Below are 20,119 nucleotides of genomic sequence, written 5' to 3' on the forward strand. Positions count from 1 at the left end.
TGCCTTGGTTAGAATAAGGCCCACATCTGTTTGATGCCTTGGTTAAAATAAGACCCATGTCTGTATGATGCCTTGGTTAGAATAAGGCCCACATCTGTTTGATGCCTTGGTTAGAATAAGGCCCATGTCTGTATGATGTCTATATTAAAATAAGGCCCTTATCTGAATGCTGTATTGGTTATAAAATAAGGCCCTTATCTGAATGCTGTATTGGTTAGAATAAGGCCCATATCTGTATGAAGTCTTGGATACAATAAGGCCCATGTCTGTATGATTTCTTGGTTAAAATGAGGCCATTGTCTGAATGATGTCTTTGCTCGAATGAGGCGCCCTCATCTGTATAATGACTTGCAGGTGGTGAACATGCAGTTTGAGGGTGGGTCTACAGCCACTCTGACCATGGTGGCCTTCACTGAGGGCATATGTACCCGCCAGGTCATGATCTATGGCACCAAGGTAAGGGACTGTAAGTCTTAGGTTGCCATGGCTGACTATGATTGTTGCCTCATCTTGAATCATATTTTGTGCAATTAAATTGTAGTGCTGAATAATTATTGTTAAAAAGTGATTGTTTTTTTGCATATTGTAACACATGTAAACCTTAGTGGGTGGGGTAATATTTATTTACTATTTGATATTTAACCTATGTTTCGAATGCTGTCTGCAGTTAAGTTATAGTATTGTATGAGACTCTAATGATAACAGACTTGAAAATTTACCTGGATTACCAGCTACGCGATTGTTGGAGTTTAAATCCAGATTCTTGCAAACCCTAGGTGGCGTTGTAGCTGAGAATGACGTCACTATTACGTAAACAATCTGCTGTAAACTGTTTTTATACTGCATCAATTTTTATTGTTTTAAAATACTATTTGCATTTAAAATAGCAAATATGCAGGTAATTTATGTAGTATTATATATTATATTGTTAATACATATTGAAATGTTATATTTTTCATTGAACAATCCAAAGTTATTGGTGATTCTGTCAGTCTTCTGCTGTTCACGTTATGACATTCTAATACTTAGCAGAATTCTGCGGTAACATAATTTCTGAGAGTATAAAAGGCCGTGAGTTCTGAGTTTGAATCACTCTAACCAGAACGGTTGGGTCGGTAGGTGATAACGCAAGAATATGAGAATAAAAGAAAGACAAAGGCTTTGAAAGTTGATGGTTTGTAATTGACAACCTCATAAGAAAAAGAAATATAAACATACAAATATAACAGAAAACATGCGGAATTATAACAGAAAACTCACAGAATTTTAACAGAAAACTTGCAGAATTTTAACACAATTATTAACTTATAACTCTTACTTTTCTCATGTAATGTTATCATTGACATAAATGTATTATGTTCATAAATGTGTGATATGATGAAAATAATAAATGATACGTTTGACAAAATTTATAAAAAGTGTTTATTTTTCACTTCTTAACTAAAAGAAATTTATCTTGACACGATTCGCTACCGCTTCCGAAGATATTTACTTTCACAAAAGTCAGAGTCGTGACATATTTTGGTGGCAGCGAAAACTCCATACTACCAATTTTGTATCATTTCTGCAGAATTTAAATGTTCAGATTTAATGGATTTGCATTAGAATAAATGGATAAATTATATTTGTAAAATTATTTATTTTTTTAAAAACCGTTCTCAATCTTTTTTAACTATGGACAGAGATATGGTGTTAACACGACATAGAGCTCGTGAAGAAAATGATAACATTCAAATTAGGAATGAGAGGCAGAATGTTGAACATTCAAATAGTGAAGAATTACAAATTATTAACACAGATGAACAATGTTGTTCTTCTTATAATGGACAGTCACAGTGTATGACTAGTTCAAAGTTACATATGAGTGCTGGCGACACTCATGATAATAAAGCAATGAGTCAAAGTATTTCAAACATTGAGGCAAAAGTTGCAAGCCTTGAGAATTCTTTATTACATGTAACCCAGGAGTTAACAAATGCTTTAAAAAATCTAGATTTGCAAAATAATAGGGATAAATCTCTTGACTCGCATAGGCAAAACAGACTTCAAAGTCACAGGTTGGCATACAGTGAGAGTGATACTGATAGTGATAATCCAAAAGATTGTAATTGTCAAGATATTGATACCGAGGAAATGCTTAAATGTGGACCAATATGTTTCAAGTGTAGAAAAAGAGCGTTAGAAATGGATTCAAACATCCATGATATATCAAGTCAAAATGTATGTGCAAACAAAATATACAATGAGCCTTTAAAGACTTGTTCAGTTACTGATTCAAAGGTCAACGACATACATGTAGTAAATGAGTCTATGTCAAGGTTACAAATACTGGAACAAATATAGAATCAACAAGAAGTGTTGATTGTTTATTATTATTACTGTTGTTCAGCTGTTGTCTGAATGGAATATATTTTTTGTTTGGCCTAATGAAAAGGTCAATGTTTGAGACAATAAGTCTTGTTTTAACAGTACTTATTACAGTGACTGTTTACAGATTGAAATTCAATTCTGTGTATCGTTCAGTGTGTAGATCAATGACTACAAGGTCAAAAACTGGTTCCTTAGATGATTACATTACATGGTCAAACAGTTTTACTATACAAGACATAATAGATTTGCAAATGAAAGATAAAGATATCGGGCCTATATTAAAATGGCTGTCATTGGGTAGCAAACCTAATGGGAATATGTCCAATTTAGAAAGTGTGGTTACACGTCACTATTTGCATTGCTGGGATGCATTGATTATAAAGGATGGTTTGATTTTTAGGCGTTTTCATAAGAAGGATAATTCAGGAATATTTTTACAATTATTAATTCCTAAGATATTACAAAAAGATGTTTTGTATCAGATGCATAACAGTATCTTATCTGGTCATCTTGGTCGCAAAAAGACACAAGAAAAGTTGTTACAGAGATACTATTGGTATGGTGTTAGGGAAGATATTCATTTATGGATTGAACAATGTGACAATTGTGGTGCTAACAAGACACCTACAATAAATCCAAAAGCTCCGTTAGGAACACTCACAGTAGGCAATGTTTTAGACAGATTATCCACTGATTTTTTAGGTCCACTGCCTTATACTCCAAGGGGTAATAGGTACATTTTAACAGTGACAGATCATTTTTCGAGGTGGGTGGAGATAATACCTGTACCTGATCAAACAGCTGAGACAACAGCTCGAGTGATACTAAATGAAGTTATTGCAAGATTTGGATGCCCTATTTCTATTCATAGTGATCAAGGAAGCAATTATGAAAGTAAAATTTTCTCAGAATTATGTGAAATGCTTGAAATTAAGAAAACGAGAACGACAAGTAGAAACCCAAAAGGCAATGGTCAAACTGAGAGATATAATAAAACATTAATACGCATGATCAGGGCTTATCTGTCTGATAATCAAACTGACTGGGATTTAAATTTAGGTTGTTTAGCAGCAGCATATAGAGCTACTCCCAATGAAACTACAAAATTGACTCCAAATTTATTAATGTTGGGTAGAGAGGTCAGACTACCTGCTGAGATTGCTTTTGGTAGTTTTGCAAACAGTGAAAATGAATTGATCTCCTCTTATGGTGATTATGTCTTGAAACTCAAAAATAAAATGCTAACTTGCCATCAAATTTGTAGAGAACATTTACAAAATGCTGCTAAAAGACATACAGATTTGAACGGGTCAGGAAAAACATTTAATCAGTACAATGCTGGTGACATTGTTTGGTATTTAAATGTGAGAAGAAAGGTCCGAAGCAGTATGCACTAAGTTGTTAACACCATACTCCGGTCCATATCTCATCCAAAGTAAAATTAGTGACCAAAATTATATTTTACAATTTTCTAAATCTGTGACTGATGTAAAAGTTGTACATCATGACAAATTGAAACCTTACAAGGGTACTTGTCCCCCAAAATGGATTTCCAAATAAAAGAAATTCAATGCAGATAAATTCTGCCAGTTTTTCTGCCAGAAACAGAAACTATTATTTGCATGCTGTTTAAGCTCATTAATAACAATGATTGTCATGGTAAAAAGATTAAAAATAATTGTATTACAATATTATAACATGTATTAAAACAAAATTTTGTGTATTTTCAGAATGTCTTACATCAACAATAGAGGCAGGATATTTGAATGCCAACATTGCCTTCCAAAATATCAAGGCGAAAAATCTAAAGTTTTTGATCATTTTTACAAAAAACACGTCGCTTTGGACAAAGTTCCATTTTATTGTGCAATTTGCAAATTTGTGTGTGCATCCGAAGTGGATTTATATCGTCATGTTAAAAAATGTAACTTTCCTCCACATGAGGCAACTGTAAATGCCATGTTGGCTAATAATGAAAACGTAAATGAAAATGCTTCATTAATCAAAAATGTCAATCCATATGTTCCAACTTCCTTGGACATTGTTCGCTTTTCAAAAGAAGATTCGTGTTTGATTTTTAACAGTCGTCGTAAGTCTTCAGACATTTTGAAATCTGCAATGGAATCGTCAGGCTTAAAAACGAATTCCATTCACAGTACCCCTACTGTTGACATTTTGCCCGAGATGTTAGGTGAACACGATTTGTCACCTTTTGACTTTCCAGAGTCACCATTACATTCTTCCAATAAAAGAATTTTGTGTCCTACGAAATCTCCATGGAGTGTATCTTCCATGTCTTCGTCTTCTTCATCGTCGACGTCAACTTGTGACACTTGTATAAATGATCTCAAATCTGAGATTCTTGAACTGAAATCAGCGGTTCATACGATGGGCTTAGCGCTGGGCCAATTAGTTGATGAACTCCGTGAGTTCAAAGCGGAGAAAAGGGCTGTTGTTCCAGCTTTTGTTGTTCCTCCCATTCAAAATAGAAAGGAGAATGAACCAGTCATTGTTCGAAGGCCAACAATCACTGAAAGGTGTCATTACCAGCCATCTCCTGCGAGTTCACGTGGTCGAGGGTATCATCCTTACCGGCAACAAATGCGGAGGCCACCACTGTTCCCGCCAAAGCCAGTGAATACCCACATAAGATTTTGATACAACGTGTTTTGCACAGCAATTATTTTGCACTGGTTTCCTGAAAAACATAATAAGCTAACCATAAGTAACTTCTTTGTCATTTAAAAAAAATCATAAATTTATACTAATTTTCATTGTAACATGCATATGGAAATAATGTCTTAAATCCGAATATGCAAATGCATCCAAAATTACTAACTTAGTGGTTGGCTACATTTAGAAACAGATTCAAGAAATAACTAGAATCTTGCCATAGAAACAATTAACGCACTTTAACATTAAATACTAATGAATTGTTAACATACCGAGTTTTGGTATCTCTCCTTCCATTACATGTAAATAATATAGAAACAAGAGTTCCGCGGTCGGAGATGACCGCATTGAAGCCGGATTTTTGATTTAAATGACAGGAAAGTACCTTTCGTGTTTTTGTCAATGCAATACTTAAATTACTGAAATATTGTTCAAAGGTCAAAATGAAATGTAAGTACTTTTCAAGGCATGAGCAAACCTTGTGTTATGTTTTGAATGCATGCATATACATGAACAACAATAACATTTAAGGTCACAAATATGAACTTGAATTGACAATTAGGAAAGTTTGATCTCAATTTTTTTATTAGCAAATTAGTAACATATTGTTTGAAGTTTCCATTAATTTCATTATCAAATGTAAGAAAATAAACTTAGATGAAATAATACTATTTATTGTTTTGCTTTCACATACCTACACAGAAATCCAGACAGCCTTATGATCACTCCAAAAGGTTTCTATCACACCAGTTCTAGCAGATAGATTGGACACATAAATATGATCCAAGCTTGAATGATAGTCTGTGGTTTCACTTGGCGGGGTAGCCTTCAGTCCACTCAAAGACATGAACTTCTGAAGTTTTACAAGGTCAGAGCTTGGTTTTAACTGATCGACGTTGAAGTCACCAATTGATATCAGTGTCTTTTCACCTAAAGGCAGCTGGTTTACAAGGTTGAAGAAACCTGTGAGCGGTGTATTTGGTCTGCGATAAACTGCCAGTACTTCAAAGGATTCTGTTGGAGAGCTCAAGTTAAGATGAACAGCTTGGCCATTTTTATCATGCACATTTGTTAGACTGTGGATCTCAATATGTGATTTCAAGTAGATAAAGATGCCATCATGTGGTCTTCTGTCCTTTGTCTCTTGAGTAAAACATTGCATTGGCATATCAAAACCTTCCAACTTGTAGTAATCTGCACTGTCTGATCGCAAAGCCCAAGTTTCTTGCATGATAAGAATATCTGCTGCCAACAGACTTGAATGTGATCTTACACTGGTGATATGCTTGTGCAAGGACCTTGTGTTCAAGCAAATGACTTTGTTTGATGCACTACTTGGATCCTCTGGTAGGGTAGTAATCAAGCTGTGTTGCCGCAACCGTTCCATTTCTTGAACTACAAGTTTGTCAACTGTGATCTTCTTGCTGTCAAGATCTAGCAAATGGAGGCCTGAGAGTGACGTAACACGACTTAGTGCAACATACACCATATGCGTCTGTACTCTGCCTTGAAAGCTCACTGCCACTTCTGGAATGGACATTCCCTGTGCTTTGTGGATTGTCATGGCAGCAGCAGGTTTCAGAGGAAACTGCCGGCGCACAACTTTGATGTTTCTGTATTTGCCAACTTGAAATTGTCTGTCAACTGTAAATATCGGTGTCCAAGATCTATCAATGTGGGTTTTGAAAAGGGTTTTGTACTGTTGACGAGCCTTTCCCCCAATGGATGGATCAGTAAAATGAATCCATATGGTATGAGGCTTGCCATTTGCAGAATCAAAGTGTTTCAGAACACCTGTAGCGCCATTGGTGAGTCCATCAGTGGTGTCAATGTTCACAACAAGAAGATAATGGGCAGACATTTTGATTTGCAGCTGTTGCAATAGGTTCTGTGTTTTTTGTGGGGGTAGATTCATAGTTACTTCTAGAACAGCAAGTTTTGCACTTGGTGTCACATCACCAATGGTGTAGTCAACAGCTAATGACATACAACCCTGTGTCTGCAGTGCCTGGAGATAGAAGTCATTATGTTCATTTACCTTATCATTGGTTGTGAACAAGTGAAGTACATCAGACAAATTGAAGCTGTTTTTTGCCTCTTTCACTTTTGACTGGAGTGTTGTCAAGTCGGATTCAATTTGTTTTCCTTCTCGAACTCTGTTGAGTAGTTCAGCATAGGTAGCATCATCTTTTTGTCGCATAATTGTTTTCAATTCAAATAAGCCTACCAAGTCTTGCCATGTGTTGGAGGCAATTGGCCCATACCCTTTATCAGATGTTTTGAAAATCCAACTATCTTGCACTGGTCTCAATTGGAAAAGGTCACCTACTACCAAGAGGCTGATACCCCCAAAAGGTTGGGAAGTGGCAAATATCTCTTGGAGTCTAGAATTTATGAAGTTGAACATGTTCACTCCAACCATGGATATCTCGTCAATAATCAAGATCTGAAGTTTGGCATACCTACAACGAAGGGTGTTCAAAGTGCTGTGGTCCAGTTTATGGTACTCCGCCAAGGACTGGTTGGCAGGTAAGGCAAATAATGAATGAAGAGTATGACCTCTCACTCCAAATGCTGCTTTTGCCGTAGGTGCTCCTACAACAACCTTAATTTCATCTGGGTTTTCGCCGCATGTAGTATCATAATATCTGTACAAAGCTTGGCACAAACATTTGAGTAAGTGACTTTTGCCCACCCCAGCCCCTCCAGTAAGGAAAACGTGAAATGAAGTGGTTTTTGTTTTCACAGTATGGATGACATGGTAGAAAAATGATTGCTGTTCCTTATTGAGGTTTATAGCAAGATCATGGTAATCTTCATCCGAAAGCCTGTTGTTGATGATAGCCTCCACATGGACATTTGAGCCAATTCCCATATCAATGCCAGTGTCATATGTCTTATGTTCTGGTTTAGAAGGAAAGATTATGCTGTGCTCAGCAGCATCACATGTCTCAGCATTTGTATCTTCCTCCGCTTGTCTTGATGTTGGTGCAATTCCATCAATTGCTTCGAGCACTGTCTCCTCATCCACCTCCATAACTGCTTTGTAAAGATCGTCTCCACACTGATCAAACCGCTTTGTTGCATCAGTGATCTCTGTTTCCTTGCTAAGGAACTCCTGTTCATATGAACCACCACTGTTTCCTTTCAGATCTTCTTCGTTTCTCCAGGCTGTATGCAGCATCAAAAGCTCTCTATAAAATAACTCTGGGTCTTTTTCCTTGGAGAAATGTACATATCGTATGACTTTGGGGATACGTCTTTTCACCAGATAGTTCCCATTGGGCATAGGTATCTTGATGCCTGGTTCGATGTTTTCAACCGTGAGATCTACTTGATCACTTTCAAAATCATCTTCTTTTGTAGTTGTTTTCCTATTGACGTGTTCTTGGAAAAATGCAGCGAACTCTGCAAGTGACACTGTTTCAAGGACTTTTGGTCGATTAGCATATTTCTCAGGCAACCCTGAACATGTGACGTCTGTGGAATCGTCTGGTAGTCCCTGTAGCTGTTCTTTTGGCTTCAGAATGAAAACTCTCTGCTCAGGAGGTGAAGTGTTGATGAATATGACATCCCGTGAAGCCTGTACCAAGGGCATTTGAAGCAAGAGATAGACAGCCTCTTGTGCTGACACTTCACAGTGGTTCAAGAATTTGTTGGAAATGATTCTCATCCTCTGTCTGACTGTGTGATTCCCTGCTCGTGCTTCTTCACAGGCTTGCCGCAACAAGTTGCTCATTCCTCTTTGAGACTTCATCATGTAGCTTGAAATGTAAACGCATACAGCCCATGGATCTAAAACAAACTGCAGATCTGTGTTTGCCTGCCATATTCTCAGAATGTCCATGTTATGAGCATTAACTCTAACATCTTTCACTTGTCTTTTAAGGAATACTTGCTTTCTTTTCAATCCTGACCTTATAGCTAATATATAGGTATCTTCGGAAACTCCACACTTGGCAAGGAATTGGCAGAATGGCATATCTTCATCCTTTACAAGAGACTTCAAGACTGCATGTATTTTCTGAAGGTTGTTATGGTGGTTCTTGAGCATGTCTTTAGGGTAGTCGCTGTCAAGAGGTTCAAGTATCTGTGTTTGGCTCATAGGCGGTAGTGGAAAACCATACCTACAGACATTTTTTCCCATTTTTTTACATGACTTTGTGTGCTTGTGTGTCTGTAGATTTAAGTATTCTCTGTCTGAATCATGAACATCGGAGGAACAAGAGATGTTCTTATCAATGAACTTTAAAACTTCATCTTCAGAGCTTATTCCATACTGGGGTGCGTCCTTGACCCAGAAAACACAATGGAGGTGAGGGGACCCACGTTGCTGGAATTCAACTCGAATGAAGTGGTCAACAACTTGGCCTATGGGTGACACCTGTGACTGAAGAATGTTTGTGAGGAAGAGATGAGATCTGTACTGAAAATGGCGTGCACAGGTCACTGGATCCTTGTTGATGAGTTCAGCCTTTTCCATCCAAGTCATGTCAGTAGCTTGTGTTATGATGGTAGATTTCTGTTGAAATTTGTTGCGGAGTACAAAAAGTAGATCTGTCCACCTTGTCTCTGCTGCTGAGAAGGTTGCAAAGAATGTTGGCATTCCTAACTGTCTTATCATTGCGAAAAGCTCCTTTTGTTTTGCTTGGAAATAGGGTGGCGATGAGCGTAAATTTTTCAATATTTTGAAGCCGTCATCATGATTGAGGATGTTCTGAAGTGCATCTTCTTGGCGCAAGTGGCCTGCTGTGTAATTGGTACCTTTTGCTTTCCTTAACGCTGTCATCACGATATCATGGACTTGCAAACACTGCAGTTTTTTCAGCTTAAAAAACATGTTTGGGATGGATGAGGCAAAGCGCCTGTCACTATTGCGTAGTTCAGCTTTGCAAATAGTACTATATTTCACAGGTACCGTTCGGTTGTTGTTATCTGGTCTTTTGAGTCCAGCAAAGAGAACAGGGAAAGATTTCTCTTCAGCACTTGTGTCAATGTACATGCTAACTGGGTGATTTTTCTCTCCTGGTGCAATAAGAAGGGCATGCTTTCCATCATCAGAGAAATCTATGTTTTGAAGTAGCGTGTCCCTGTTGCCACAACCATGTGCTTCTTCATCAGTTACTTCCTCCCATGTGTCCTCAGAAACATCAGTGGTCTTCACTCTGTTATTTCTGTCCTCTTCATGCTTTCCATCATCAGAGAAATCTATGTTTTGAAGTAGCGTGTCCCTGTTGCCACAACCATGTGCTTCTTCATCAGTTACTTCCTCCCATGTGTCCTCAGAAACATCAGTGGTCTTCACTCTGTCATTTCTGTCGTCTTCTGACACAAACTCCTGCTCTTCATCTGCAACATCCCACTCTGTGTCGAGTTTCACACCCTCTTCCTTGTAAAGGGGACTATTTTCAATAAAGTATTTCGTGACATCATATATGACTCTTGGTCTTACAGTTTCATGCACAAAACTCCCCTTAAATTTCAAACTTCTCTTAAATTTCAGATGGATGGTTGATGTTTGTTCAAATCTTCTAGGTAGAACATTTACAACATGTGATGGGTTCATTGGCACGTTGACTGTATTTACATGTATTCCTAGTTGTTTACCAACTCCCAGCTGCTTTATCTGCATGAAAGGTATTCTTAGAGCTACACACCTTTCTTCAGTGTCTGTCAGCTTGCATGATTTTAGATCAGGTGGCAACTCAGGAAGTAAAAATCCATTAGCAGTTGACATGGGAGGTATCTTGTTTTCACATATGTATTTATGACAGGTTTTACAAACCCATTCACAGTTGCTGCAGCTGAAGGTTCCTGATAAACATTTGTCTAGTACTTCTTTAGTGATATTCTTTGTTTTATATACACTTTTTGAAGCAATGTAAACACCATGTTGAAAAAATGTTTGCAGGCAACATGTACAAATAAACTCATCTCCTCGTTTAAGAAGATCTTTAAAAACCATCACTCTCTTTGCCAGTGTTTGAGATTTTATATTTAGTCTTCGTTTTGTTTGCCAGTGTGTTTCCATCTGTCTATACTTTTTGTGTTTTCTTTGTGCTGATCTGCTCTTGTTCCTTGCCTCATTTTCCTGGAGTTTATATTTGTGATCAAATCTTTTTATTTTTCTTGTTTCCTTTCTCAATTTGTTTTCGTGAAGTTTATATCTGTCGTCTGACCTCTTTACTGTTCTTGTTTCCTGTCTCAATTTGTTTTCGTGAAGTTTATATCTGTCGTCTGACCTCTTTACTGTTCTTGTTTCCTGTCTCAATTTGTTTTCGTGAAGTTTATATCTGTCGTCTGACCTCTTTACTCTTCTTGTTTCCTGTCTCAATTTGTTTTCATGAAGTTTATATCTGTCGTCTGACCTCTTTTTTCTCTTTGTTTCCTGTCTCAATTTGTTGTCGTGAAGTTTATAATTGTCGTCTGACCTCTTTACTCTTCTTGTTTCCTGTCTCAATTTGTTTTCATGAAGTTTATATCTGTCGTCTGACCTCTTTTTTCTCTTTGTTTCCTGTCTCAATTTGTTGTCGTGAAGTTTATAATTGTCGTCTGACCTCTTTACTCTTCTTGTTTCCTGTCTCAATTTGTTTTCATGAAGTTTATATCTGTCGTCTGACCTCTTTTTTCTCTTTGTTTCCTGTCTCAATTTGTTGTCGTGAAGTTTATAATTGTCGTCTGACCTCTTTGTTCTCCTTGATTGCTGTCTCAATTCATTTTCCTTGAGTCGAAACTCAGTGTTTGCTCTTTTTATCCTTCGTGCAGCATTCTCTGCTTGCTTATAATCTGGGTTAGTACGTCTTTTTTGCTGCGCCAACGCTTTCATATTGATTTTTTCCTTTTTGTTTTTACTGCCACCTACATTGTGATAGGATACTTCTTCTGTGACGTAACATTCTTTCGAATCACCTTTTTTATCAATCCCAGCGATGTTTTTTCTCTTTTTTGGGGAAGTGGTTGTGAACACATTATCTGCGCAACATATTTTGGAGTCATTTGATGCTTTGCGTTTCTTTGTAGTAGTAGTAGTTAATGTCTGGCCTTCCATTACACTCAAAACAACGTCATAGTGAACTCCACCAGTATGCTGTAGATATATGCTTTTGTTATTCATAACCATAGATGGTTGGAGAAAAGTTCCTGAAAATTTCTGCCACTTGAAGCCGTTCGCAGTCTGAGTGTGAATAAAAATATTGGTGCTTAGCAAATGTGAAGCTGCAAAAATCTCAATCTCAGTTGCCCAAATTCCATCTTGATTCATGTTATTTTGTTCAATGTATTGCTTTGTGTCAATATATTCTGGAATAAAAGTTCTCAGATATTGACCATATTTCAACATATGATTGACAAGTTTTTCACGCACACTACGATGTAAAGACTGTTCGCCGGTAAGGACAAAGGATAGTGCCCTGAAGAAGCAATTTCCATCCCCAGAAATTTGTTTTACTTCATTTGGTGTGCCTATTGCAACTTCATGACATGGAGGCAGACTCTGAATGTTAGGAACCAGTCCAAGGTTTGAACATTTTTGAACTCTCCAATCATTGTCAACTTGTTTGAAATAAAAATGTGTAGCATCAACTTGTGTCAAATGAACAGCTTCAAAATCTTGATCGTTGGTGTGATGCTCATTTAAAAGATGTGTCCCCACATTAAGTCTGTTGTTGTCAGCATTTGTACTACTTTTCACACTTGGTTTTTCAAAAGTGTCGTCTGTATTTATGACTCTACATTGGTGTAGTTGAAGTCTTTGATATGAACTGTATCTTTTCCCACAGAATTTACAGAGTGTACAGTTGTGGTTTAAAAGTCGTTTCTTCAACTTATATTCCTTCCCACAAGCTGAGCATATGTAAGTGTTTGCCATCTTTCGGAGGTGTAGTCAGTTCCAGTCATGAGAAGATGACATCAGTGCACACTCCTGAAATAAAAAAGTATTTTTAGGAAAGAACTCCTCTTTGACTATGTGTAAGTGATCTTGGAAGAAATCTTAAAATCACCATGACTAATGCTAGCAGATCCCAAAATCAAACCTAGCAGTTCTCTATGGAAGGTCCTGTGCTAGGTATTCGACTTGAAACATTCTGATGCCATGTAACAGAATGTGTAACGGTTCTTTTGCTGGGTTCAACACATACAAAATGTTCTTAAAGAATATGTGTGCTCATAAAAATTCATGATAGACCCCTATTTACATAGTTTACGCATCTAATTGACTTCAAATCTGCTTATATTATCAATGGCTCCTAGCTTTCTACTGAAATATGTAGTGGGAGGTAACAGACCTGCAACATATTTTATGACATCACTACATAATAGTGACTGCAGTACTATTTACCTGTATTTAGCAAGACGGATCATTTAGAGTGAAAAGTCACTGTGCAAACAACTTGCAAAATGTGGCATTAAGTACATACCCCTTTGAACTTCTAGGATAACAGGCAAATGTGGAGGTTCTCTGGTCTGCTGAGCTCAAAGCCGACAATTTCTAGTGATGGACACGTACTGGCTGGTTTATCTCCGTAACATGCGTCGGGACATCAACCTGGTTTTTTTTTTTATTTGATTATCAATGTACAACAATTGGGAAAAACAATTCAATATTGTCTTTCCCATGAAGCAGCCATTTTGTACTCACAATTAAACGTATGTGCTATATTACTATTTGGGTGCTAAAGTTTTAAGTATTTGACTAGAACCAAGGAATATTTCCACATTTTCAATGTAATATGCTTCACGTTGAAGACATTTTCTTTGTTTGTTTGTTGTTTTCAGTGGAATTAAAAGTTGTAACTTATAAGGTACAAAATGGCTGCTTCTATCAATGTTTATAATTTAATAATCATTGATTGAATATAATTAAAAAATGTAGTGTTTCTGCAATGTTTTATCTAACACACAAAATTAAGCAAATTTTTTATCATAATACTTGAGTGTTTAATTCCAATAGACATGCTTTTAATTTGTAGTACATATAAATCCAAAGTTAAGTTTTGTAAGGACTTAGTAACCTACATGTATGTGGTCAAAGAATTCATTTAAAATGTTTAACATTTTATTAAGATATTGTCTTGAAACAACATTTTAAGACACTAACCAGTGTCCCATTATGGAAATATTTGTTTAACAAATTAAACAAATGGTGAAATTGGTGACTTTGAAACAAAACAAGATATACTGATAATAAGAAAATATGCAAGAGATAAGCTGAACAAGAAAAGTTATGATTGCAGGGCAGAGGATGCACCATAAAACATGTGCATGTACTATATCTTTGAAATACAAACTGAAGGATCTATGCATTATCTATCATTTGTTGCAAAACAAAAACCAAGGCTCACAATAATTGATACAGTATGTATGCAATGATTGAAATAGAGAATGCCAAATCAAAGAAGAAAACTAGGACATTATCTTAACACTTACAGTGCTTTAAGTAGGTATGTGTTTTAAATTTTAAAAGAATATTATGAAAATATTATATGTAAGGAAATGGTATTTTCTCTAATCATTAAATTCTGCCAACATGGACTTGTGCTGATGACTAAAGTATTAAAAGATGTCTTCTTTCAAAACTATACCTAAAAAACATCAGGACAAAGGCTCTTGCTTATTACAGAACAATAAAAACTATGAGAACATGCCTTCTTTCAAAACTTAAAGACATAATTACAATGGCTCATGCTTATTCCCAAACTATGAAAAGATTACTTCTTTAAAAACTGTATCTAAAAGACATAAACACAATGACTCATGCTTATAAGTTCTACACTATTAAGATGCCTTCTTTCAAAACTTAATGTAAATAAACAGAAGTTATGGCAGAATTCCTTTGTAAAAACCCTTAATAACCTATAATAGGCATAATATCAAAGGAATGAAAATGACAAGAGTATTGTTTGGTGTGAGTTATTTTATTTTCTTTTTGTCTGGTTCATCATTGTCATCATGTGATTCCACGTTCGCAGCTCCACTGTCATCACTTGTGTCAAAGTCATCTGCAAACAAAACACTGACATCTCCATCGCGACTCTCTAGCTCTTTTTCTAGCGCTTTCACCTTTGCAGCCAACACCACATTTTCCTTTGCCAGCTTAGAGCTGTATTGCTGGAGTGCCTGCTTGGCCAGGTGATGCGTGCTACTTCTTTTCTGAGCATCTCTGAGCATTAGTGAAGATTGCCCATGAAAAGCAGTTGTTGCTTTTCTCATGCTGTGCATGGTAGCTTTTGCGTCCTCAACATCATTGACAATCAAGCTATACATGGCAGCTTTTAGCTGTGTATCTATTTGCTCACAAAATCCGGTAATTGTACCCTGCAACGGATCAAGTTGAGGATCTTTGACAGGGCTTGGACTTGGTGTTCCAGATGGCCTTGTTTCCATTGCTTTCATTGGTGTTGCTGGTCGAACCATCCCAGGAGAAGTTGTTTGGCTAAGATTTGACATTTTGGTAATGAATGTTTTTTACAGATAATATTATTTTGTTTAGTTAGTTAGTATTGTTAGTGTCGTCTTACTTGGAATTGTACCTGAAAATATATGAGGAATCTGGTTACATGACTGCTGGCCAAGAATACACGAAGCGACTTTAGCCAGAGATGGTGGAAGTGTATCTTTGCTGTAAAAATTAAAATAACTAGCACCCATCCAACTAAATGGTAGAACTATGGTTGAAAGCAGAAGCAAATGATATGGTGATTTGTGCAAGATGTGAAGCCAATGCATACACAGAGAAGGAGGAAAGCAAATTACAATAGTTAGGTTATTAAAACATTCACACTCCAACATGCCTGTTTCCGGTGCTACCGCTGGGAGGCGTCGCTTCATTATCCTGCTCCAACTGGGTTTGTCTAAGTATCATACTATCCATAACTTGTGAATAAATGTGCAATGCATTAGTAGTAAGGTTGCCTGAATCACTTGAATTTTTTCCAATTTTTTATGCCTGCAGATATGCAGGGGTTTTCCTGCTCTTTATTTAAGGCTGCAAAACAGCCCCAGTCCCAAAGCAAACAGACACTATCCCAAAAAAATAAAAATCCCAAATTGGAAATGTAAGAAGTGGAGTTGAAAAACTAAGCACTCCTTGGGTCAATGTTGAAAAGGGAAAGGGTCCAAAGACAGAAATAAACATTTGACACTTGTTTAAAAGTCCTTGTAAATGTCAATAGTTAAAAATAATGTGATACTTATTAGTCGTTAAAATTCCTAATTTTAGCTATTAAGTCAATGAAAAAAAATCCCAATTAGGCCAGACTCCTTTTCCCAAAATGGCCACAAAAAACCCTGATACGCGAAAAACTAAGTTGCAGCAGAATAATCTAGCACCATGCACATAGGTTTCACTGAGTACAATACAAAGGTTTTATAGAGTGCATAGCTAATTGGTTGGCTGTAATTGAACAGAAAATCTTATACATAGTCAGGAATTCCATTCATTTTAAAAAGCATTTATAATAAAGTGCTTATGATATTTTTAGACTTACACAAAATTTTTGAAACAAATTAACTTATATAATTGTAATTCTATTGCATCAAATTATGATGGCAACAGTTCACTTGTATGTGCTGTTCCAAACAATCATTTCAACATAATATCAATGAAATTTTAGGTAGATAATTTTTTTAAGTAATTTACTGATTTAGTAAAACAGGGCAACACAGGGGCCAGGTCAACAATATCTTAAATACTAAAAAAAGAGAATAATTCTTCACAGTAAACTAAACATACAGTACGGGTAACATGCATACAATTATAAAAACCACTAAAGTCAGCAAAGCAAACTTCTCACCTGTTTCAGCAGCATTCTTCAAAACACTGGGATTCCCAATACACAGCAGACAGGTCTCTTCAACCTTGTCTTGTAGTGGACTGAAAGCTACCCCAACAAAGTGAAACAGCAAAAATTATAATATTTTAGAGCCCTTTCACATTTGAAGTTGCCGCAACTGTGAACCTCAATTGAATGTCCTTGAAATTACCAGTGGTAAGCATACCAAAGTTAAATCATGAAAAAAATATTCACATTTAAGGTCACTGTCAATTGAAAGACTTTAAAATGACCAGTTGTTCTCTTGACCAGTGGTCATCTGTTAGTCATGGCAAAGTCCATGTCCAAGCATACGAAAGTTAAAACAACTTTTAATTTTTAACATTCAAGGTCACAGTGACCTTGACCTTCAATGACCTTAAAATGACCAATTGTCATCTACTAGTGCTGGCCAACCTTCATGTCCAGTTTGAAGACTGTAAGTCCAAGCATAAGAAAGTTATACCATGAAATAAGAATTTTAACATTTTTACATTCAAGGTCACAGTGACCTTGACCTTCAAATGAATGACCTTGAAATGTCCAGTGGTTACTTACTAGTTCTGGCCAACCTTCATGTCAAGTTTCAAGACTCTAGGTCCAAGCATACCAAAGTTATAACAACTTAAACATTTTTACATTCAAGGTCACAGTGACCTTGACCTTCAAATGAATGACCTTGAAATGTCCAGTGGTTACTTACTAGTTCTGGCCAACCTTCATGTCAAGTTTCAAGACTCTAGGTCCAAGCATACCAAAGTTATAACAACTTTAACATTTTTATATTGAAGGTCACAGTGACCTTCACCTTCAAATGAATGACCTTGAAATGACCAGTGGTCATCTGTTAATCCTGGCCAACCTTCATGTCAAGTTTGAAGACTCTAGGTCCAAGCATACCAAAGTTATACCATGAAATAAGAACTTTAACATTTTTACATTCAAGGTCACAGTGACCTTGACCTTCAAATGAATGACCTTGAAATGACCAGTGGTTACTAACTAGTTATGGCCAACCTTCTTGTCAAGTTTCAAGACTCTAGGTCCAAGCATACCAAAGTTATAACAACTTTAACATTTTTTATATTGAAGGTCACAGTGACCTTGACCTTCAAATGAATGACCTTGAAATGACCAGTGGTCATCTGTTAATCCTGGCCAACCTTCATGTCAAGTTTGAAGACTCTAGGTCCAAGCATACCAAAGTTATACCATGAAATAAGAACTTTAACATTTTCGAGCACGCCGCCACCCCGCCACCCCGCCACCCCCGCCCGCCCGCCCGCCCGCCCCGCCCGCCCGACAACATCAATCTATAAGCCGAGATTTTTTCGAAAAAAATCCGGCTAAAAACGAATCGAAATTTGAATAGAAATTCTAACGGCATGGCTGGTAAAGGGAAGTCACTCTTTAAACCATGCAAACTGTGTAAAACTCGGATCAGCAAAGGTCGTAATGCACTAAATAATTCCGACGGTTACAACCTTAATTGTCATTTTTGTTTTTGGCAACCAATAATTGATACTATGAAATGTGAAGTAAACATAGTCATTTTATTTATTAAAAATTGCTGCATTATAACAAGATTATTGATAGTCAAAGAGTTTATTTAACATTTGATGTGTTGTTACTGTTGTTGTAGTTTTATTGTTTATGTTGATGTTCAAAGGTAAATTTAAAGAGCATTGGCTCTTTGCATTGTTGTAAAATTGATCTTTAAAAAGATCGAAATTTCCTCCAAATGTTTTAATCACTTTTGACATGCTCTGTTGTTTGAGATGCTTGTGATAGAGGAGGAAACATTCTAGTCTTATCCATGCTCAATTTTGATATATGTACTTAATTTGTTGTTATAAGTAAAATGTCATGAGCATCACAATGTTTAATATATTTGTTTAAAACCCTTGCTCATAACTTACTTGTTAACATGTTTGTTCCTATTATTGTCACTTGTGTTTTACAGCACTAGGTGATAAGTATTGTTATTATCGGAATGTTATATATGCTGAATATATTATCCATTTGTTAATTTGTATTGTATTAATTGTTCAATGTCGATAGTTAGACATTAAATTAATAAATTGTATTTATTGAAAAGGAGTTATTTATTTATTGTGATTGTTTAAATGATTCTATGAACTTAATAGTTTTGTGAGGACACAAACAATCTTAAGAGGGGGGTAATGTAACACATGTAAACCTTAGTGGGTGGGGTAATATTTATTTACTATTTGATATTTAACCTATGTTTCGAATGCTGTCTGCAGTTAAGTTATAGTATTGTATGAGACTCTAATGATAACAGACTTGAAAATTTACCTGGATTACCAGCTACGCGATTGTTGGAGTTTAAATCCAGATTCTTGCAAACCCTAGGTGGCGTTGTAGCTGAGAATGACGTCACTATTACGTAAACAATCTGCTGTAAACTGTTTTTATACTGCATCAATTTTTATTGTTTTAAAATACTATTTGCATTTAAAATAGCAAATATGCAGGTAATTTATGTAGTATTATATATTATATTGTTAATACATATTGAAATGTTATATTTTTCATTGAACAATCCAAAGTTATTGGTGATTCTGTCAGTCTTCTGCTGTACACGTTATGACATTCTAATACTTAGCAGAATTCTGCGGTAACATAATTTCTGAGAGTATAAAAGGCCGTGAGTTCTGAGTTTGAATCACTCTAACCAGAACGGTTGGGTCGGTAGGTGATAACGCAAGAATATGAGAATAAAAGAAAGACAAAGGCTTTGAAAGTTGATGGTTTGTAATTGACAACCTCATAAGAAAAAGAAATATAAACATACAAATATAACAGAAAACATGCGGAATTATAACAGAAAACTCACAGAATTTTAACAGAAAACTTGCAGAATTTTAACACAATTATTAACTTATAACTCTTACTTTTCTCATGTAATGTTATCATTGACATAAATGTATTATGTTCATAAATGTGTGATATGATGAAAATAATAAATGATACGTTTGACAAAATTTATAAAAAGTGTTTATTTTTCACTTCTTAACTAAAAGAAATTTATCTTGACACGATTCGCTACCGCTTCCGAAGATATTTACTTTCACAAAAGTCAGAGTCGTGACAATATCAGAGAATATTTTCAAGGCAGCGAATTTACCTCTTAATAGACTTATAGCAATGCATTTGAATTGTTTGGCAGTAAGGGTTAGCAGTAAAACGATTGGATAAAACAGCCATGTACTTTATTTTACTGCTGCACATATTCTAAGTCT

The 20,119-nt window shown here is 36.1% G+C and overlaps 2 protein-coding genes across 42 annotated transcripts in view; both read left to right on the forward strand.

Moving 5' to 3' along the window:
* The window catches only part of LOC127876940 (myo-inositol 2-dehydrogenase-like), a 103,067-nt gene that overhangs the window by 81,015 nt on the left and 1,933 nt on the right, over positions 1 to 20,119 (forward strand). For all 41 annotated transcript variants that reach the window (XM_052422476.1, XM_052422481.1, XM_052422483.1 and 38 more), the window contains one exon: positions 355 to 456. In XM_052422476.1, the coding sequence (XP_052278436.1) occupies positions 355 to 456 (102 nt within the window). The remainder of the gene's footprint in view (positions 1 to 354; positions 457 to 20,119) is intronic.
* The window catches only part of LOC127876953 (uncharacterized), a 90,586-nt gene continuing 74,242 nt past the window's right edge, over positions 3,776 to 20,119 (forward strand). Inside the window, exon 1 of the mRNA XM_052422512.1 lies at positions 3,776 to 6,498. Within this exon, the coding sequence (XP_052278472.1) occupies positions 4,102 to 5,028 (927 nt within the window). The 5' untranslated portion in view covers positions 3,776 to 4,101 and the 3' untranslated portion in view covers positions 5,029 to 6,498. The remainder of the gene's footprint in view (positions 6,499 to 20,119) is intronic.

This window comes from Dreissena polymorpha, chromosome 4 (genome assembly GCF_020536995.1).
Source record: "Dreissena polymorpha isolate Duluth1 chromosome 4, UMN_Dpol_1.0, whole genome shotgun sequence".
Lineage (NCBI taxonomy): Eukaryota > Metazoa > Mollusca > Bivalvia > Myida > Dreissenidae > Dreissena > Dreissena polymorpha.